The 22,988-nt window shown below is 41.2% G+C and overlaps 1 protein-coding gene across 2 annotated transcripts; it reads right to left on the bottom strand.

Annotated features, from left to right (window-relative positions):
* Nucleotides 1-200: 200 nt before the first annotated feature.
* Nucleotides 201-18,784, bottom strand: LOC115157268 (polycomb group RING finger protein 5-B-like). Of its 2 annotated transcripts, none has more exons than XM_029705387.1 (9): nucleotides 18,622-18,784; nucleotides 17,239-17,563; nucleotides 11,236-11,332; nucleotides 10,791-10,846; nucleotides 10,590-10,649; nucleotides 9,873-10,024; nucleotides 7,083-7,181; nucleotides 5,840-5,929; nucleotides 201-2,983 (listed from the first exon to the last, which is right to left on the bottom strand). In XM_029705387.1, exons 2-9 carry the CDS (start codon nucleotides 17,348-17,350, stop codon nucleotides 2,936-2,938), a joined length of 714 nt encoding a protein of 237 aa, XP_029561247.1. In that variant the 5' UTR covers nucleotides 17,351-17,563; nucleotides 18,622-18,784; the 3' UTR covers nucleotides 201-2,935. The 2 variants fall into 2 exon arrangements, with proteins under 2 accessions (XP_029561247.1, XP_029561238.1); XM_029705378.1 differs by having other exon boundaries at nucleotides 9,873-10,027; nucleotides 18,622-18,783.
* Nucleotides 18,785-22,988: the final 4,204 nt, after the last annotated feature.

Raw genomic sequence — 22,988 nt, 5'->3', positions numbered from 1 at the left:
CTTCTTCCAGCAAAACTAGTCTTACAGTACTCATATAGCATTATATGTGGTAATAACATCAAAATGCCATTGAAAAGAAGAATATAACTCATTTTTAGACAGGGATATGGTAGGTAGCCATAGCTTCCTTGTACATGGGCGATTCTACAGAAGTGGTGCAAATTGAAGTCCCACCCCCAAACAATATTTAAAAAAAACAGTTAAGTCTCCAAACTTAGGACATTTATTTACATCATGATATGTTCTAATTCAATCCAAGGCAAAACAATTTAGTACAGTCATTGTTTATACAGCTATTTCTATTGAGATGTGGTTGTCCCAAACCCTGACTCCTAAACTCCATGTTTGAAAATAAAGCAATTTTTTTATACTACAATTTCAATAGAACATCTTGAGTTATTATATTATTACATTGAAAGATACTGATCTAAATTAGTAGTTTTGTTTAATTAAAAAAAAAAGTTCAAATAAATGCTGTCCCAACTTTTGATGGCACTACTGAAACACACACATTTAAAGACTGTAGAATGAATGTGCCTTAAGCCACAACCCTACAAATATCACCAAGTAATGGGATTATTTTTACATTTGTATTTGAATTATTATTATTTTTTTACCTTTATTTAACTAGGCAAGTCAGTTAAGAACAAATGATTATTTACAATGACGGCCTACCCCGGCCAAACCCTGAAGACGCTGGGCCAATTGTGCACTGCCCTACGGGACTCCCAATTACTGCCGGATGTGATGAGGCCTGGATTCGAACCAGTTACTGCAGTGACGCCTCTTGTATTGAAATGCAGTGTCTTAGCCCACCCCTCTCCAGCATGACCACATGGTGAGCAGTCTGCCTGCAAACATTTTAGAGAAAATGAGTGAGCAAGTTGGTAAGTCTTCATGTATTTTTAAGCAGTTTCACTGCCGAACATCTAGTATAATCAATGAATATGTAAAGTACGGTTCTGCGATGTACATCTGCCCAAATGAAAGATAGCCAGCTATATGTTAGCTATGGCGATTCTTAAAGTCCAAAATGTGTCAAAATTGTCCAAACCAAAACGGTTACAACCGAAACAATTGACACCATACAGATATATAGAGTTCTCGTCTTTGTATCTGTGCCATTATGGTATCTGTGACAGCCTCAATGGTGTTGCCCGTGCGATCTCCGTGTAAAAGTTACGCTCCATGTTCTCCCAGCTGAGGAAGAGAGGACCACCATGTGGGTAGTGGACAAGCGCACACTTCAGGAAAAAGTGTCAAGTATTAAGATGCATAGCCAGCAGGGGAGCTCCAACCCTCCAAGAGCCAAAACACTGACATCTATTTGGCCAAAACATAGACACCTTTAATGTGCTATACTGTACTGTGCTCTACTATACTGTACTCAAATTCATCCTACTTGAGTTTCTTACAATTTAATAAAGGGCTCATGAACTCAAAACCACAAATTCAGGGTTATAGTCACCTAGAGTGATCCATGGATGTCTATGATTGACACTTGACACAGAAACACCTGGTATTTTGCCAAAATAAAGATAGGTAAAGTGATCATTTAAACATCTAAAAACACAATTAGATGCTTAAGCAATTCAATCAATCAACAAGTTTCGGATTCATACAATCAACATTTCACAGAGAACAACAAAGATTATATTTATGTTTTTCCTATTTTGTTATGCAAATAAAATCTGTAATACGTTAATCAAAATGATCACTACTGTGCATGGTTCTCCCTTTACCGCAACTCGTTCACTATGTTGTTTCCATAGTTACATATTTACTAAGGTGGTAAGGAATACAGGTAAAATATGCAACACAAAGTGTGCAAGTAGCATATACAGTAAGTCACCTGACATATGTTAGAAGATGTTTGCTGAAAGTTTGGGAAAAATAGGATACAAATTATTACAAAAATTCAACCCCCGATTTGCACATTTTCTGTAGAATGACCCATATAAGCTATAACATGGGGCTTTTGACTCCACTAGGCTATTAAACAAGGAATTTGATATGAAGAGCAGTTTGGATTTTGCACTCCACTGAAAGAGAGATATGTGGGGAAAGGCACTACCATAGTTAAAGCGGCAATCATTAGTAGAAACAATAACAAAGCCTATTCCCCCGTCCCTAATTCGGTAAAAGCTAAGGATGGGGCTGGAGAAATGCAACCACGCTCACATTTATAGACAGAGCTATTGATGCAAGGACTGACCTTCCATGGTATTACAATTATAGGTTTTAACCATGTTTTGAGGATATATCCAGTTTGTTTACATTTACTTTGTTTACAAACATTGGAGTAAAACAAGTTTATATTTTGGGTTCAGATCGGGTACGACAGTTGAACTAAGCTCGTGAGGCATTTATAAGTTATATTCTTCAAGAATCAATGGGCATATATGGTTAATTTATAAGTCCAAAAACAGATATTGCAACTGCTGATTGCCCCTTTAATGATTAAAAACAGAAGTAAGGGGAGAGGTCATGTAAGACACTAAATACAGCATAGATAGGAGATCGGGGGAAATATTATGGGCCGTTTGCCAGTGTACACCTTTGTCTTGGAATATCTTTCTTGTGTTGCGTAACAGTGGATTACTAGTCATTTCACTTTGTATTATTCTGAACACTTTCAAGTGATGTGGACCAACGGCAGGTCTTCACTCTTGAGTCAGTTACATTTTGGTACGTTTCCAAGCATTAATACGCCATGATATGCAGGCATGTTCTTAAACCGTTGTTGCGTTTTAGAAAGAAATCTGTGAAACTGGAAGATAACATACAAGAACAGAATGAGATTAGAGGCAATAACGGACTACTGCATGCAGATGATAGGAAGACGTGGTCCTTGTCTCTTGTGCCAGGCACATCCATTCATTGTGTAGTCTGTCAATGGGCTGTTAGTGCAGGAGTAGTCCCACGTCTCTCTCCGTCAACCAAAGTCTATCCGTGGCCGATATTCTAGTACCATTGGGTAGGCCTGAAAGAGGGAGATGACATTGGTCACCCTTGGACAGAATCCACTACAATGGAGACAATAATCAGAGAATAAGTAACGTAGACGTTCTAACATTGTAACAGCGGTGGGAAAAATACCCAATTGTCATACTTGAGTAAAAACATTTTTACAAATGAAGCATTGTGTTTAGTGAGTCTGCCAGACATGATGCAGTAGGGATGACTAGGGATTTTCCCTTTAAGAGCGTGAATTGGACAATTTTCTTGGCCCGAAAGGCATTACAAAATGTAACGAGTACTTTTGGGTGTCATGGAAAATGTATGGAGTAGAAAGTACATTAATTTCTTTAGGAATGTAGTGAAGTAAAAGTTCTCAAAAATGTAAATAGTAAAGTACAGATACCCAAAAAATGACTTAAGTAAAAATACTTTAAAGTACTACTTAAGTACTTTACACCACTGCATTGTAAGAATAGCATATAAACAGTAGGCTTGCAGGGGACCTTTCTACCTAAAACACAAAAACAACACAATCTGATGTGCTGCTTCATCTATACGGATTGTAGTTTCGTAGCCAGGATATGCTGCAGTGGAAGGAAAGGTATGAGAGCAGAGCAGAGGGAGCGTGATGAGGAGAGAAAAGTCTGATGCAGGTGAAAGAGAAAGACACTCCACAGACACATCATATAAAGCGGGTCTATTTTTAGACAGGCTGGTAGACATGCAGCAGCGGTAGGCAGGAGACACTTACGTACAATCCCAAAGAGAAGGGAAATTAGTCGGCCCACACTGACCCAGTTTCTGGTCATTTGTTCCAGGGGAGGACAGGGATTCATTCTAGGCACAGAGCTATCACCTATTCTGCACAGTGGGACAATCTGCCCCAGATGCCAAATTTGGTCATGTGAGGTCAGTAATACTGTCATCGGATTTTTGGGGGGGTTCAACGTTGATCGCTACATTAAATATTGTTCTTATAAGCTAGAGGGCTTTACTGCTGCCTTCCTTGGATTCTGTTCTTGGAATCAGAACATTCTGCGTAAGGACTGAGGAGTGAAGACGAGGGTATTTTAAGCTTGCCAGAACCTGTCTTTAACACAAGCCTAAATTAGCAGAGTATCAGTCAAAACAGGGAAATCAATTGAATGATTAAAACTGTACAGTTTACTTGGCCTTAGGGGTGTTGTGTGTTGTAACTAAACCAGGGCCTAGTGCTGAATGATTAACCAAAATGTTGGTCATTTTCTTTAAACAGATTGTCCCACTTTGACGGTTAATTTATTTGAATTCCATTTCGTTCTACTTTTTCATGTGAGCTCAATGCACAGTTTCTCTAGAGAGAAATCAGATCAAGCCCAAACTGTGCGATGTAGTAGGGAGTTGTAGTTTCCAACAGGCCAATATTCTACATAGTTTTGGGCAGAAAACTTGGTAATTAACTACAATGACCATGATCCATTGCGTGCCTACTTGTCCGGTCTGTGTATGTCAGACAGAGCGGGAGAGAGAAGAGGCGGAAGAAGAACACGCGATGGAGAGGATAGAGAGCAGTTGTTTAACGAAGTATCTCTACCTGAAAATACATGATCTTGGTGATTGATAGTAGGTATTCAGCAGTCATAAAAGTATGCCTTATTTACTTTGAAGAACTACTAAAATATTTATTTTGTCAGACAGCATAGGCAGTAGCTCTATAGAGATGATCAATTGGAATGAAATAATGTCATCAAATAAAACCAATGTAAAATACACAGCTAAAATATTTAGTTGAAGTAATGTGAATAAATTATGGCTAATAATTACTACCATCATGGAACTTTTATTAATTGTTTTATTTTGTGTAATTAGAGCATTCAACCCACATAATGCATAGTGCATTTCTTGTTTAAAATGACAGAAACCGAAATCGGTGAATATTTTTTTAGAATTGAACTGAAACCGAACCGACCTCAAAAAGCACAAATCACTCAGCACTATTAAAAAGACCCCCCTATTGAGCCAGTGGTGATAAACTGGCTGTGGAAGGGTAGAGTGTCAGGCGACAAGCCCAGGAACAGGCACCCTGCTGGGGCAGCTGTCAGGGGCCTTCACTGCTTTCCTCACCTGTCTTCTTGGACCAATACAGCGATTCATGATCGGACCCTGTGCTGCCGGAGCCCAGACCTGCCCATCTAAAAGTGACAATCATGAGCAATGGAATGAGCAGCCAAGGCACCCGGCTAGCAAATGTGCTTATGAGGTCAAGCTGAAGTGTGTTAGTTAGTGTGTTAGTGTGTTAGTTAGTTAGCCTAGCACACTTTGCAGAAGACTTGGGGGCCCTTGGTTAGGTTTAAGCATGGTTGACTGAAGTTCAGGTGAAGATATAGTGACCACAACATAGGCCGATCTTTTGTGAGGTGAACAAGAGGAAAGTGGATTAATTGAGGAAGAGAAGCAGCCATATTTCTACTGCATTTTACCATGACCTAGCAATACATTACCAGCCTTGCAAATGTCTCCAACTGTGAAACAACTTCATTCACCATTCCACTTCGCAGCTTTTTTTCCTTTCACGGACGAGGCATCCAAACATGCTTTGATGCAAACCTATAGTACCAGACATCTTACAGCCTATAATAAGCTCTGCTAACCATGTCACTGCTACTTCCTGCTTGATGTATCAGTTCACACAGTAGAGTGATGGTGGCATTTTAGACGGCTAACCAGCTAATCGGCTTAAAGCCAAGCAAGCATTGACTCTCATGGAGACTAGTAAGACTACAGCACCGTCATTCAGCGGCCACAGCTTATCCCCTGGCGAGAAAGGTACGGGGCTTAGCATCTTTATAAACGAGGGGAATGGGGGGGGGGACATTGATATCATTGAGGGTTTACTTACGGTTTCACCGCGAAGTCTCCACCGCGTCATGTAGATGAACTCCATGGTGTGGTCTTTTCCCATGATCTCCCCGTTGCATAGGACGTCTAGCTGCAAGGGGACACAGAGGCTGGTGACTAAGAATTCGACTACTATGGGATGATAGTCAGAGCACAGGCTGCTAGAGAACAGGACTAGAGTTAAACATATCTCCCTTTCTCAGAATGTTCAAACAAAAGGACAAGGACTCAAATAGCTCTTAATGGAGAGAATGTGACAGACATTGTACATCGAGAAAGCTGGGTAACATTTTATAATAGCCTTCATTAATAATCCATTAGAAATGTGTATGAATGCTTTTAAATGCCTACAAATGTTTATAAATGCTTGAAGGCAAATGTATCAATGGTACAGTCACTACTTCTAAATAGTTAGTGAAAGTGTTACTGTGTGTATGGCATCTATGCAATCTTAGTGCTCTAGAGGCCCACACTCTTAGAAAACAAAAGGGTTCCAAAAGGGGTTTTCCGCTGTCCCCATAGGAGAACTCTTTTTGGTTCCAGGTAGAACTCTTTGGATTCCATGTAGAACCCTTTGTGGAAAATGTTCTACATGGAACTCAAAAGAGTTCTACCTGGATCCAAAAATGTTCTACCTGGATCCAAAAATGTTCTACCTGGATCCAAAAAGGGTTCTTCAAAAGGTTATCCTATGGGACAGCCGAAGAATCCTTTTAGGTTTTAGATGGCAGGTCTTTCCTAAGGGTGCAGGGTCTTTCCTAAGGGGTGCAGGTCTTTCCTAAGGGTGCAGGTCTTTCCTAAGGGTGCAGGTCTTTTCCTAAGGGTGCAGGTCTTTTCCTAAGGGTGCAGGTCTTTTCCTAAGGGTGCAGGTCTTTTCCTAAGGGTGCAGGTCTTTTCCTAAGGGTGCAGGTCTTTTCCTAAGGGTGCAGGTCTTTTCCTAAGGGTGCAGGTCTTTTCCTAAGGGTGCAGGTCTTTTTCTAAGGGTGCAGGTCTTTTTCTAAGGGTGCAGGTCTTTTCTAGGGTGCAGGTCTTTTCTAAGGGTGCAGGTTCGGAGAGTAAGTACAGCTTGCCTGCTAACAAGGCCAGCCCTTTCCCGCTCAACACTAAACACAGGAGAGGCTGCAGGATACTGCTTTATGTGAGGCCCACACAAAACTAATATTCAATAGCATGGGTTTAATATCGGTCATACAGTAGATACATACAAAAGGGTATAGAGCACGTACAAAAGCTTAGCGTGTTACCTCATAAGAACTTGGAAGCTTTAACTTCAAGCTGAGAAACTTCTTGATTGTTCCGACTGTCACTCGAGTCGAGCAGCGTATAAATTTCTTCATTAAGCCCTAGAGTGGAGGTTCAGAAGATGAATTCAATGATTCAGGCACATTTATTCAGAATTATGTGAAGAGCATGCAAATCCATAGGTTTCAAAGAGCCATTTTCTGGTTAATTTTTATGAATGCATAATTAAGTTCAGTTAGTGCATTTAATACTAATAGCATCCCTTTGGCACAGAGAATCATCCTATATTATACCTCAATATGAAACCATTATGATCCTCTCTCCTCTCTGCTCTCCTCTCCTCTCCTCTCCTCTCCTCTCCTCTCTCTCCCTCCTGCTCTCTCCCTCCTGCTCTCTCCCTCCTGCTCTCTCCCTCCTGCTCTCTCCCTCCTGCTCTCTCCCTCCTGCTCTCTCCCTCCTGCTCTCTCCCTCCTGCTCTCCCTCCTCCTCCTCTCCAAACCACATATTCACTGACCAGCTTTCAGACCAGCCCAGGAAATAAAGGATAACAACACAAAAGAAAATATCACGTGAAAGAAACATGTGGTTTTCAGACACGTGTGAACAACTCAGAATTATTATTTATATTTTTCACAAGTCAGACACGTGGTTTTCAGACAAGTGTGAAGTTTCACAGATAGATTTGTACATGTTTTTTACCCTCATGGGGAAAAAAATCCCCATGTGACATTTGTTTTCCGCACGTTTAATTTTCATGTTTCATTTTTCACCACTTCCAGCTACATCTGGTCTCCCATCCAGAGACCGACCCTGCTTATCTTCAGAGGCAACCCAGCAGTGGGATGCAGGGTGCTATGTTGCTGGAATGAATGTGCCAAAACTTCCAACTGGAAAAAAGACAACGAAAGCAAAGGCCAGGGTAACATAACCAAAGATAGGGAACATTTCTGTGAAAAGGGAGGCATTTTATTTGATCACATTGTCATTTATTTATTTTTTATAACTGAAATTCATTTTGTTCTTGCATTTCAAAATTATTCCCTTGCAATATTTTGTTTTGCTGTCAATACTTTGGGGTTCCTGTTTTTCTTTAGATTTTTTGTTCTGGACTTCAGTAGTTTTCCTTGATCTTATTGGCACAAAAGTAACTCACTCACTAGAGGATTGCACCATATAATAACACTATTACACTATTACTCCCTGCCACAGTTTCAGTAAAAACCTGAGGGAGGGGGCTGGACAAATGCAACCACTCAAATCCATTGACTACGCTATGGATGCAAGGACTGACCGTCCATGATATCAACATTATAGTTTTAAGCCTATACAGTGGTTGTTTACATTTACTTTGTTTACAAACAATGGAGTAAAACAATTGTATATTTTGGGTTCTGATGGGTACGACAGTTGAACTAAGCTCATGAGGCATTTATACGTTGTATATTTAACAATCAATGGGTTCATATCATTAACTTAAAAGCCCAAAAATGTATGTGGCAACTAAGGATGGGCTCTTTAACAGGCAGTGACCTTCATACAGCAGAACTATGTCTCCGTTTGAATGTGATCCATTAACCTGCCTACGAAACATTTATTCTGGCCACTGTTCCGTGAATGTCTTGCAAAATCGTTCCCTTGTCCCGCATTTGGGCTGTTTAGATCTGGTCACCTGTTCCAGATTCTGAGTTTTCCTTTCATATTTCGAGGTAGCACGTTAGCAGGTGGGGTGCACCGATCGGTGTCACCTCATTAGTAAGTACGTGTCACACCAGTGCTGGCTTGCCCATCTCGTTAGTCGGAAGGTGCTAGCCCAGGTGGTATTTAAGAGTGGCTGAGCCAGTGCTCCGGTGGATCTTGAGAGAGTGGGAATGAGAGATGTTGGAAGTGTTTGAGCGCGGATTAGCACTTCCTCTTTGAGTGTGATAAAAACAAAGCCTTTTATCATGTGTTCTCCCCTTTGGTTTGCTCCACTTGCCTTTAGCTCCATATTATAACTTGGCATGGGTTTTTATTTTGGTTAGCCTTTTCTTGGGCAAATTTAGTGGGCATTCGTGGTGTGTGTCTTTTAGGATCCAGACTCTTGTTGCTAGTCAACGTTCAGTGGACAACCCCCGTGAGATTCTTTGAGAACCCCTACTAAAACCCAACTGTATCCGTTTGTTTTGGTTGTCAGTGATTTGCTTTGTTAAGTCCCTTTGTTGTGAGCGACATTTTGAGTTTGTAAGGAGAATAACATTATTTCAACCCCACATGTGAAACTGAGTTTTTCACCAGCGTTTTACATGTGAAACTGCAAATGTGGAAAACATTCAGATGAAAATCACATGTGAAAATGCAATTTCACATGAAAATGAGATTTTCACAAGTGAATGTTCTTCACATGTAAAACTGCATATCCAGTTTTCTTATGAGGTGAAAACATGTTATTCTCCTCACATGTGAAAAAGGTGGAGTTAACATGTGAAATCTAAATTGAATACAGTAAATACGGTTTCACGTGTGAAATTTAAGCTCAATGTGAAAAACAGCTATTTCACATGTGAAACTGCAAATTTAACATGTGCTTTTTGTTGTTGTAAGGGCACAGCATCATTGTCTATCTATATTCTATTCAACTCACATTCTGAGATGTTAGACAGTTAGAAGGACATAATGGAGATAGCTTGATAATACTGTACCTAACCCAATCAACCTAAAAAAGTGGGAGGAATAATGTTAGAGAGACAGGGAAGAGGTAGCAGAAAAAAAAGAACAGCGCAGCAGGGAAGAGATACCTCTCCACCATGACTTACCTTAACAATGTTCTCTCCCACCAGGCTGCTGTTGCGTAGACAGTCAAGACAGATGGCTATCTGCGGGTCACTCCTGTGGTAGTCTCCATCCCCACCATCATCATCATCATCGTCGTCGTCATCCAGCCTGGATCTCTTCGATCGGGGGCCGTCTTCTAAGACAAAATAAATGGATAAGTATGTTACGTGTGAGCAAGAGAGTATACGAGTTTGTTTTCCTTGAATTCATATAAAACTGTGAAAAGACAATTCACAATAGGGCGGTTTTGATTGATACCGATGTCTTTCGCTTTTCACCTAGAAATGCAATATCATAAAAGACCTTTGGGACAAACTGTCGATCGTCATATTGCCATGGGGATGGCATTTGCATCTGGCGGACCGAATCCATCCATCTTTTTAGTCATTCTGTTGTTTCCATGTGATTTGTACATCATAAACAGGGGGAACTCGTCAGTGCCTTGTAGAGAGTGCTGTTAAACCGTTCTCCTTCCTCCTCCCCTCCTCTCAGCCACCTACAGTCACTGCAACAATGCAACCTGAGTCACAACTCCTCTCTGTCTTTGTCTGCTCACTGATCTCTCCCCACATAGAGCCTCCTTACCCATCGCCTCAATAACCAATCACAGCCCACCTCTGCCCACCCGAGTGGGTTCATTCTGGTCCCTCCTGAGGAGGGTCTTGGTCTTCATGGATACACTAACACAGATCATTTACCTTCTCCATTCTCCTTCCACTTTCGACTCCTCCAGAACTCGATCTCCTGCTGTTGTTCCTCTAGTCAATAAACAAAAAGAGAATATATGAATACACAGAGTAGGGGTTATATCATTCAGGTCAAATAGAAAATAGCTTGGCCTACGATCAAATGCAAGATTTATATCTGATGTTGGTGGATACTAAAATGACATCACTCACTTTCTCTTAGCCCAGGCACGAGTTTGAAAATGATTTCCTCTAAAGTGTTGTCCAACCTGGTGATAGAATGAGACGTAAAGGAAGAATAAAAGTACACGCACACTTATTCCCAGACATTGCATCTGTGGGCTGGGCACTGGGTAAGGTCTTCAGCTGTAACCTTGGCTCCAGAATGGTGTCCAGCTGTTGCCTGGATCTCACCCCATCCTCCCCCAGCCCAGCCCACACCAGCCTTACCATCTCACTAGTCGGGTGGACAACTAAAGGGTGTAAACTCAGATCTGCCAAAATCCGGCTAGGGCCAGTTCAGTAGTGCAAAGGCCAGCATGTTTTTACTTTACTGATGGTAATCTATTCAGTAGCATTCATTATCATCCTGTGATTCTCAATATGGAAAATATAAATGCAGATGAGATTCTGTTAGACGTAAAATTAGGTGTATAACCTTAACATCTCTCGAGGGTTGGTTTCATGGACTTGGATGCCACATTTTGGGCAGTTGTTGCTGTCTTCAAAGTGTTGGATGATGCAACTTTTACAAACTGTTGACAGATTAAAGGAGATAGAGAGAAAGAATGGTTGATTTTCTCCAAATACAGACCTAAAGTAAATATGGATTTTTATCACACCATTCAGGTGGCAAAGAAATGCCAAGATGACTGCAGTTTCTCTTTTCGTATCAATTTCTCTCAAATAACCTTCACAATAAAAGGATTTTGTGTTGAAAACCAGAAGGAATAGCATTCTAATATCTAATTTCTAAAGTTTGAACTTGATAAACATCAGAGTATCTGTTGAGCCTTGAAGCATGACTAAAAACTCAGTCCTGCAGTTGAAATTGAAACTGTTGACTAGCAGGGAGATAAGGAAATAGTGGGTATAGCCTGGCCGGTTCTAGATGCATCCATCACACTGTAGCCAATACGACAGAACACACAGAAACAGCGGTCAATACCACAACACACACACACATATATACCATTGCATACAGTATAATGTATAGCTTTATCTTTCTTTGAAGAACACTTAATCCGATTCCATGCAATACTGAGCTGAGGATTAGGCCTATATCCTATGATGTGACGTCACCAAACAGTCAGGAAAAATAAATAAATAAATAAATCAGATCAGCAATATCTGTCACAAGAAGCAGAAATATAGGTCACAGTCTGCCCTCTAGCAATTTCCATGTAAACAGTATATACACTTATTCACTATGCACTGGCCTATAGCCTAGATCAACGTATAGTATTATAGAGCCATGATTACGTTCCATCTCAAAAAACATAAAAAGCAACACGTCACGGCGACTCTCCCCCATGTGACTTACTTGTTGTGTATATACAGTGGGGGGGAAAAGTATTTGATCCCCTGCTGATTTTGTACGTTTGCCCACTGATAAAGAAAGGATCAGTCTATAATTTTAATGGTAGGTTTATTTGAACAGTGAGAGACAGAATAACAAAAATAGCCAGAAAAACGCATGTCAAAAATGTTATAAATTGATTTGCATTTTAATGAGGGAAATAAGTATTTGACCCCCTCTCAATCAGAAAGATTTCTGGCTCCCAGGTGTCTTTTTATCTTGTCCCTGACATCCTTGGAGAGCTCTTTGGTCTTGGCCATGGTGGAGAGTTTGGAATCTGATTGATCGATTGCTTCTGTGGACAGGTGTCTTTTTTACAGGTAACAAGCTGCGGTTAGGAGCACTCCCTTTAAGAGTGTGCTCCTAATCTCAGCTCGTTACCTGTAAAAAAGACACCTGTCCACAGAAGCAATCAATCAATCAGATTCCAAACTCTCCACCATGGCCAAGACCAAAGAGCTCTCCAAGGATGTCAGGGACAAGATTGTAGACCTATACAAGGCTGGAATGGGCTACAAGACCATCGCCAAGCAGCTTGGTGAGAAGGTGACAACATTTGGTGCGATTATTCGCAAATGGAAGAAACACAAAAGAACTGTCAATCTCCCTCAGCCTGGGGCTCCATGCAAGATCTCACCTCATGGGGTTGCAATGATCATGAGAACGGTGAGGAATCAGCCCAGAACTACACGGGAGGATCTTGTCAATGATCTCAAGGCAGCTGGGACCATAGTCACCAAGAAAACAATTGGTAACACACTACGCCGTGAAGGACTGAAATCCTGCAGCGCCCGCAAGGTCCCCTTGCTCAAGAAAGCACATATACATGCCCGTCTGAAGTTTGCCAATGAACATCTGAATGATTCAGAGGACAACTGGTGAAAGTGTTGTGGTCAGATGAGACCAAATTGGAGCTCTTTGGCATCAATTCAACTCGCCGTGTTTGGAGGAGGAGGAATGCTGCCTATGTCCCCAAGAACACCATCTCTACCGTCAAACATGGAGGTGGAAACATTATGCTTTGGGGGTGTTTTTCTGCTAAGGGGACAGGACAACTTCACCACATCAAAAGGACGATGGACGGGGCCATGTACCGTCAAATCTTGGGTGAGAACATCCTTCCCTCAGCCAGGGCAATGAAAATGGGTCGTGGATGGGTATTCCAGCATGACAATGACCCAAAACACACGGCCAAGGCAACAAAGGAGTGGCTCAAGAAGAAGCACATTAAGGTCCTGGAGTGGCCTAGCGAGTCTCCAGACCTTAATCCCATAGAAAATCTGTGGAGGGAGCTGAAGGTTCGAGTTGCCAAACGTCAGCCTCGAAACCTTAATGACTTGGAGAAGATCTGCAAAGAGGAGTGGGACAAAATCCCTCCTGAGATGTGTGCAAACCTGGTGGCCAAATACAAGAAACGTCTGACTGATTGCCAACAAGGGTTTTGCCACCAAGTACTAAGTCATGTTTTGCAGAGGGGTCAAATACTTATTTCCCTCCTTAAAATGCAAATCATTTTATAACATTTTTGACATGCGTTTTTCTGGATTTTTTTGTTGTTATTCTGTCTCTCACTGTTCAAATAAACCCACCATTAAAGTTATAGACTGATAATTTCTTTGTAAGTTGGCAAACATACAAAATCAGCAGGGGATCAAACACTTTCCCCCCCCCCACTGTATACTGACATGTATGTGGAACTGATTGATGCACACACACACACGTTACATGTTAATGTTTTCAAATGTACGTACAGTGCCTTCGGGAAAGTATTTAGACCCGTTGACTTTTTCCACATTTAGTTACAATACAGCCTTATTCTTTTTACCCCTTTTTCCTCGCCAATTTCATGATATCCAATTGGTAGTTACAATCTTGTCGAGAGCTTAACCCAGAAGCCAGCCTGTGTCGGAGGAAACACCGTACACCTGGTGACCGTGTCAGCGTGCATTGCACCCGTCTCGCCACAGGAGTCGCTAGTGCACGATGTGACAAGAACATCCCTGCCGGCAAAACCCTCTCCTAACCCGGACGACGCTGTGCCGCCCCATGGGTCTCCCAGTCGCGGTCGGCTGCGACAGAGCTTGGACTCGAACCAGGATCTCTAGTGGCACAGCTAGCACCGCAATGCAGTGCCTTAGACCACTGCGCCTCTCGGGAGGCAGTTACAGCCTTATTCTAAAATGGATTAAATAAATAAAAAAATCCTCAGCAATCTACACACAATACCCCATAATGACAAAGCGAAACAGGTTTTTAAAATTTTTGGTAAATATATTAAATAGAAAAAATAGAAATACCTTATTTACATAAGTATTCAGACCCTTTGCTATGAGACTCGAAATTGAGCTCAGGTGCATCCTGTTCCCATTGATCATCCTTGCGATGTTTCTACAACTTGATCGAAGTCCACCTGTGGTAAATTCCATTGATTGGACATGATTTGGAAAGGCACCCGTCTATATAAAAAGGTCCCACAGTTGACAGTGCATGTCAGAGCAAAAACCAAGCCATGAGGTCGAAGGAATTGTCCGTAGAGCTCCGAGACAGGATTGTGTTGAGGCACAGATCTGGGGAAGGGTACCTAAACATTTCTGAAGCATTGAAGGTCCCCAAGAACACAGTGGCCTCCATCATTCTTAAATATATGAAGTTTGGAACCACCAAGACTTTTCCTAGAGCTGGCCGCTTGGCCAAACTGAGCAATCAGTGGAGAAGGGCCTTGGTCAGGGAGGTGACCAAGAACCTGATGGTCACTCTGATAGAGCTCTAGAGCTCCTCTGTGGGGATGAGAGAACCTTCCAGAAGGACAATGATCTCTGCAGCACTCCACCAATCAGGCCAGACGGAAGCCACTCCTCAGTAAAAAAGGCACATGACAGCCCGCTTAGAGTTTGCCAAAAGTCACCTAAAGACTCTCAGACCATGAGAAACAAGATTCTCTGGTCTGATGAAACCAAGATTGAATTCTTTGGCCTGAATGCCAGGAAACCTTCCCTATGGTGAAGCATGATGGTGGTGGTAGCAGCATCATGCTGTGGGGATGTTTTTCAGTGGCCGGGACTGGGAGACTAGTCAGCATCGAGGTAAAGGTGAATGGAGCAAAGTACAGAGAGATCCTTGATGAAAACCTGCTCCAGAGTGCTCAGGACCTCAAACTGGAGCGAAGGTTCACCTTCCAACAGGACAATGACCCTAAGCACACAGCAAAGACAACGCAGGAGTGGCTTCGGGACAAGTCTCTGAATGTCGTTGAGTGGCCCAGCCAGAGCCCGGACTTGAACCCAATCGAACATCTCTGGAGAGAACAGAAAATAGCTATGCAGCAACGCTCCCCATCCAACCTGACAGAGCTTGAGAGGATCTGCAGAGATGAATGGGAGAAACTCCCCAAATATAAGTGTGCAAAGATTGTAGCGTCATACCGAATTAGACTCGAGGCTGTAATCGCTGCCAAAGGTGCTTCAACAAAGTACTGAGTAAAGGGTCTGAATACTTATGTAAATGTGATATTTCAGTTGTTTATTTTGTATAAATGTGCAAAAAATTCTAAAAACGAGTTTGTAATTATAAGGTATTGAGGGAAAAAACAATTTAATCCATTTTAGAATAAAGCTGTAACATAACAAAATATGGGGGGAAAAAAATCAAGGGGTCTGAATACTTTCCGAATGCACCATCTTGAAAAAAAGTATTTTATCTGTAATGTCTTTTTCGTTATGTGACGGAGCCCAGTAAGACTAGCTGTCGCCATTGGCGTCAGCTAATGGGCATCCTAATAAAGTCAACAACAACAAATAAACAATCCTCACATACATACATCTGCTGTCTTAAATCAACCCTATAGCATGTCAGAACAACATATCACATGTTTTTTCAATAGCCAGCACACTGCAGCACACACTTTTGTTTCCATTAAAGTCCATCTAGGGACGGGTGTTGAAAATGTATGTGAGCTAGAAACACTATAGTGGAATGCACTGGACGATTGTTTGTTAAATATGTCAAAGTCGGTATACTTGTCCCATATAAACTAAACTAATGTATAGCTGTTTAATTGCATTCTGACTACTGTATTTTTATTTAACTAGGCAAGTCAGTTAAGAACAAATTCTTATTTACAATGACAGCCTGCACCGGCCAAACCCGGACGACACTGGGCCAATTGTGTGCCGCCCTACGGGACTCCCAATCATGTCCGGTTGTGATACCCAGAATCGATTCCAGGCTGTATGTAGTGACGCCTCTAGCACTGAGATACAGTGCCTTAGACCGCTGTGCCACTCGGGAGGTTACGATGAAATAGTATAGACTAATATCAAAGACAATTTTTCCTGGGGATCGCCGAAATATACTGACATACACAGGGAAAGCAATCATAAAACAGCCAAACCATACAGTACTAAGCAGCTGCTGATATTTTTCATTAGAGCTAGGGTTCAATCTGACTTCTATGACAGTAAAGAAGTGACTTTGCCTTCAAACAAACTGGACCCAAACTGCTCATCCTGTGTGGAGGATATTTGTTGTCATGGTGACTGAACCCACTGATCACTTGAGATGTGTCATTCCTGGAAGTGAGCTTTTGCATCTGCCGTTCTCCTCCAATAAAACATTCAGTTCAGATGGAGAGGGCAGAAATGGAGACGGAGACCATGTAATATGATATGTAAATCATGCAGGATGACACAGAGGAGATGGACAGAGCGCGCTCTTGACATTCATAGCACTAAGACTGTGCAAGGCCATTGTATAAAACAACAAATAACAAAGCTAACTGATTCTGTGAGCTCTAAATCCCAGCCACCTTTTAGTGGTGCCATAGATGCCATTTGACATTTTATTAAAATGTCCGTACTACACCAAAATAAACAAGAATTTATAGTAGGGGATGTTAGGTGTAATGCATATCTAATAGAATACACAAATATGCCTGGATATACTGTAACCTATGCAATAGTGAAATTGTGTTTTTCTGGTATAGCCTACATTACATGATGTCATGATGAATGTGGCACCTGAGAGAGAGAGAGAGAGAGAGAAAGAGAGAGAAAGAGAGAGAAAGAGAGAAGGGGGTGGTCTTACAGGTGTGCAGGCACTCTGTCACCGTGGTGGGCTTGATCAGGTATCCTTTACACACGTAGCATGTGATAAAGTGGTTGAAATCCTTGACCAGGTGCTTTCTCGGTGAGGTCATCTTGGACCAGAGCAGGAGTGGTGATGGGAGTGTTGTGTATTTGGGGGAAAGGAATGATGGGTGGATGGGGGCTGGAGGTCAGAGTTCACAGGACTTTCTGCAATGCTCCACACTGTTGGGTTTTCCCCTTCAGTCGCTTCATCTTAATTCAGGCTTCCCCTCCAGGGAGATTTCAAGTGTGCTGCAGTTTCATCTCTGTGGTGCTGTGGGTGTCTGTGAATTAAAGTAGAAAGCAGTGTAATTTGGGTATATCCCATGCTACACGTATGACATGGTTATGACAGAAATATATCAACTTGATATTTGTTCAATTCAAATGCAAATTGCAAAGTTGCATTATCCTAATGAAATTGAATACACTTAAACATGTACCAAGACGTCACTTCATCTTCTACATATTTGACCAAAACAAATGGATACAGGTGCATACGTGCGTTTCACCTTTATGCCCCGCCCCCTCGATGTTTTAGAATCGAAAGCAACTTTAGTTCCTTCCAAAGATTGTTATGATGTAAGTGTTTAACCCCTTAATACTAACAGTAATATAATGGAAATAGTATTTTGGAATCAAACGTTTGGAGACTACTTTGGTTAGCCTATTCAAGCGGAATGACACAATGTATCGAGAACAATATGTACCCATTGGACTTGCAAGATATTTTCGCTGCAGGATCATTATGCTCAGTTGCATGATCCCAACGTTGTTTACAATAACAGTTTAGAGTTCAGGCACTGACTCGCTTGGGTAGGCTATGACTAGAATATTCTGAGAGGAAATGTCATATGATAGAAATTTGATTGCAAAAAAATCGTCAATACGCAGCAAGGAAATAAATCGAGGATGGTCCCCTTTACAGTGACATAATTGTGTCTTATGTCCCTCTCATCATCACCAGGAAATCATACGCGTCATTCTTTGCGTCACTCACGATATTGCGCGGACAACATTATGGATGGTGAGTTTGACATAGTAGGCTACATACCCTGAAAAACTGACTTAAGATTTAAGTTGCTGCCATTGAAGTCGTGTAGGCAAATTGTTGGGACCGTACACCGTTACGTCGATCACTAAGATATGAAATAAACTAACGCCACGGCACACACTTGACTATGATCAAAACGCACATGTCCATAACTTGATAGCCCATATGACACATGATCGCATTCCCAACCCACCCCAAACTTTACTATCACAGCACCTACCGGAAAAGGATATGAACAAGCATCGCTTGCTCGGCTTCTGAGTATCGAGTAGTAAACGCATTGCTTACCTTCCAGTTCAAGGCTCCATGGTCGAGATGGTGTGATCTTATCCGATAATTATACAACCTACACGCTGTATGGTGTGCGCACCGACGTTACATTAAAGTAGCGCTGAATACGGAACTGGTTTCAGAATATAGGCTAGATGATAGGCGAGAGCGGCGGAGGAGGATCCAGCGCTTGTTTACGTATTGCTGCTTTATTTTCATTCCAAGACAGATACACTCTGATTGGACACAAAGTAGGACGCAGCCATCAATTAACAACTTCTTTAGTCCAGTAAAATGTTGTCTATAATATGATAAACACAACCCACTGGGCACACAACTTCAATTCAACGTGGAAATGTTGGTAATATTAGGTTGAGACGTTGATCAATGAGATTTCAACCTTTATTCACGACTCAACAAAAGCCAGGAGTTTGTTGAATTCCCAATGTGTTATCGCTATGCTTTCAAGAATCTAAAAGCACAACCAAATTCCAAACAATGTCTGATTTTTGGCTTAGTTGTCATATACATTTGTTAGCACTGCGCTTTCAACCTTTTAAACGAACAAGAAAGTCCTAATCGGAATTAAATATCAGATATTTTGTATTTACACAAAAACTCAATGAGTTGTTACTGTGTTTCATATAATAGAACAACCAAATGGCCTGGATTGCAGTTGAGATTACATTAAAAGTACATAGTGCAAGTGTGCGACCTTTGCATGTCATCTGGAACATGCAAGCGTTCTATGATGACATAAGAAGACATTTATAGTTAAGGTAACCTCAAAATATGGCAATGGATATGTTACTCATTTAAAGGTTGAATAAATACTGTTACGTTAGTTTATAAGATAGCATTAACTTTAGGCTATTTATTGTATTACAAAAGTAATATTGAATTGTGTTTGGTTGTCAATGCAACCAAATATCAACATTTAAAGGACATGTAGGTCTATCTAATGCTTGGATAGTTTCATCTGAGCCATTTCTTTACCTTTTATTTTTGGTTTAGTTTGACATGTGAATCCAACATATCATTTGTTAACTTTTCGTAAAGTTAATAGGCTATTTACTGTATTGCAAAAGTGATATTGAATTGTGTTTGGTTGTCAACGCAACCAGATATCAACATTTGAAGGACATGTATCTTTTGTGCAACTGACAAAGTCTGGCTTTAATTCCAGTTCATCTAGAAATTAGTAACTGATATGTTGGATTCACGTCTCCATCGCAACAAAAAAATCTAAGTTATTTAAAGACCATTTTGTTTGTTTTTGTCATATTCTTTCATTTTGATTTTTGTTTGAGATGGAAAATGTGAATCCAACATAGAAATTATTAATTTGTAGACAAATTGGAATTAAAGCCAGACTAAGTCAGTGGCACAAAAGATACATCTCCTTCAAATGTTGATATCTAGTTGCGTTGACAACCAACACAATTCAACATCCAGTTGGTCTACAAATTAACAATTGATGTTGGATTCACGTATCCATCTCAACCATAGATCTAAGTTAAAGATGCACTATGCAGAAATCGCTCCGCCATTTCCTGGTTGCATAAATTCTAATAGTTTGCCTAATTTCAGGTTATGTGACAACAAGCAAGTACAGTGTAGAGAGTCATTGTACCATTTAACCACTGTGGAATATATTTTCAATAACCAAAAATATTGTAATTTCAGCTGTTTGAAGCTGGTGTACAAAATTAAAAGATGCAAGAATGAAACTTAGGAAGGGGAGCATAGAAATAGTGCAAATAGAACAGATCTACTTGCTTTCAATGAGAATGACAGATCTGTAACACACATCTCTATGGGAATTTGGCCGGGTTGCTCAAAAAGTTACATACAGTATTGTGGCTTTAATAGGACTAAATCAAATCAAACTATATTTAAAGTGCATTTAAAGTTTGATTTGATTTAGTCCTATTCTTTAACTTAGATTTTTGGTTGAGATGGAGACGTGAATTCTTCAACATATGAATTATTAACATGATTACGTTTGAAATCAACCAAAGCTTGAAACCATAGGCCTATATGTTTTGTATATTTTCTGTTGAACCCTGGGTTGAATAGAAACAATAGATGTTGATGACTTCACAAAATGATGCTACAGTATATAGGCCTAAATAGTCTCATTGATGATATATTATAAGTATGGTCCCATTTCATTTGCTCTGTTTAACCTACCCTTTGGAATGACTTCGATAGCAACAGTGAGTCTATTTAGTTATAGAGATGCCTCAATAATCATTCTCACAATAGCAAATTGGTAGTAGTCAATGACTAATATCAAAGCAGGGCTTGGTTAAAACCCTGGATGGGAGACCAAAGGGATAGCTGTAGATAGATCAACTCTCCAGTAGGAGGTGCTGTCCAGCCTATTGTATTTTTTTCTGATAGTGGATATAACGTTGAAGATCTGAAGTTGTTTCAAAGGTCAAATTCCACATATTTTTTTACAAGGTTTGTCTATGTTGAAAATTGGTTACCATGATGACATAATACATTTCACCCTCAAAACAACAGTTTTGTTGGTTACTTTTTGCAAATCCAATGTATTTTTCACAATATGTTGACAAATTATGTTTAAACAACGTTGATTCAACCAGTTTGTGCCTTGGGTTCATCAACCAAGCAGAGGTATGGTATTGGTTGAGGAACCTGTGGACCTATGGATCTGAAGTAGCCTAGAGTGGCTACTTCAGAGTGGTGCAGCGGTCTAAGGCACTGCATCTCAGTGGAAGAGGCGTCACTACAGTCCCAGGTTCAAATCCAGGCTGTATAACATCCGGCCGTGATTGGGAGTCCTATAGGGCGGCGCACAATTGGCCCAGCGTCGTCCGGTTTTGGCCGGTCTAGGCCGTCATTGTAAATAAGAGTTTGTTCTTAACTGACTTGCCTAGTTAAATAAAGGTTAAAAAAATAAATATATACAGTGGGGAGAACAAGTATTTGATACACTGCCGATTTTGCAGGTTTTCCTGCTTACAAAGCATGTAGAGGTCTGTCATTTTTATCATAGGTACACTTCAACTGTGACAGACGGAATCTAAAACAAAAATCCAGAAAATCACATTGTATGATTTTTAAGTAATTCATTTGCATTTTATTGCATGACATAAGTATTTGATCACCTACCAACCAGTAAGAATTCCGGCTCTCACAGACCTGTTCGTTTTTCTTTAAGAAGCCCTCCTGTTCTCCACTCATTACCTGTATTAACTGCACCTGTTTGAACTCGTTACCTGTATAAAAGACACCTGTCCACACACTCAATCAAACAGACTCCAACCTCTCCACAATGGCCAAGACCAGAGACCTGTGTAAGGACATCAGGGATAAAATTGTAGACCTGCACAAGGCTGGGATGGGCTACAGGACAATAGGCAAACAGCTTGGTGAGAAGGCAACAACTGTTGACGCAATTATTAGAAAATGGAAGAAGTTCAAGATGACGGTCAATCACCCTCGGTCTGGGGCTCCATGCAAGATCTCACCTCGTGGGGCGTCAATGATCATGAGGAAGGTGAGGGATCAGCCTAGAACTACACGGCAGGACCTGGTCAATGACCTGAAGAGAGCTGGGACCACAGTCTCAAAGAAAACCATTAGTAACACACTATGCCGTCATGGATTAAAATCCTGCAGCGAACGCAAGGTCCCCCTGCTCAAACCAACGCATGTCCAGGCCCGTCTGAAGTTTGCCAATGACCATCTGGATGATCCAGAGGAGGAATGGGAGAAGGTCATGTGGTCTGATGAGACAAAAATAGAGCTTTTTGGTCTAAACTCCACTCGCCGTGTTTGGAGGAAGAAGAAGGATGAGTACAACCCCAAAAACACCATCCCAACCGTGAAGCATGGAGGTGGAAACATCATTCTTCGGGGATGCTTTTCTGCAAAGGGGACAGGACGACTGCACTGTATTGAGGGGAGGATGGATGGGGCCATGTATCGCGAGATCTTGGCCAACAACCTCCTTCTCTCAGTAAGAGCATTGAAGATGGGTCGTGGCTGGGTCTTCCAGCATGACAACGACCCGAAACACACAGCCAGGGCAACTAAGGAGTGGCTCCGTAAGAAGCATCTCAAGGTCCTGGAGTGGCCTAGCCAGTCTCCAGACCTCAACCCAATAGAAAATCTTTGGAGGGAGCTGAAAGTCCGTATTACCCAGAGACAGCCCCGAAACCTGAAGGATCTGGAGAAGGTCTGTATGGAGGAGTGGGCCAAAATCCCTGCTGCAGTGTGTGCAAACCTGGTCAAGAACTACAGGAAACGTATGATCTCTGTAATTGCAAACAAAGGTCTCTGTTCCAAATATTAAGTTCTGCTTTTCTGATGTATCAAATACTTATGTCATGCAATAAAATGCATATTAA

This window comes from Salmo trutta, chromosome 2 (genome assembly GCF_901001165.1).
Source record: "Salmo trutta chromosome 2, fSalTru1.1, whole genome shotgun sequence".
Taxonomy (NCBI): Eukaryota; Metazoa; Chordata; class Actinopteri; order Salmoniformes; family Salmonidae; genus Salmo; species Salmo trutta.
The sequence above is the reverse complement of the archived record's forward strand: the minus strand, read 5'-3'. Positions and strand labels throughout refer to the sequence as shown.

Coding starts and splice junctions, on each gene's coding strand:
- LOC115157268 (XM_029705378.1), bottom strand. CDS start 17,350: ATGACCTCACCGAGAAAGCACCTGGTCAAGGATTTCAACCACTTTATC. Junction 11,333..17,238: donor GACAGAGTGCCTGCACACCT/GTAAGACCACCC, acceptor ATCTGTCAACAG/TTTGTAAAAGTTGCATCATC. Junction 7,182..9,872: donor TGGGAGAGAACATTGTTAAG/GTAAGTCATGGT, acceptor CCTCCACTCTAG/GGCTTAATGAAGAAATTTAT.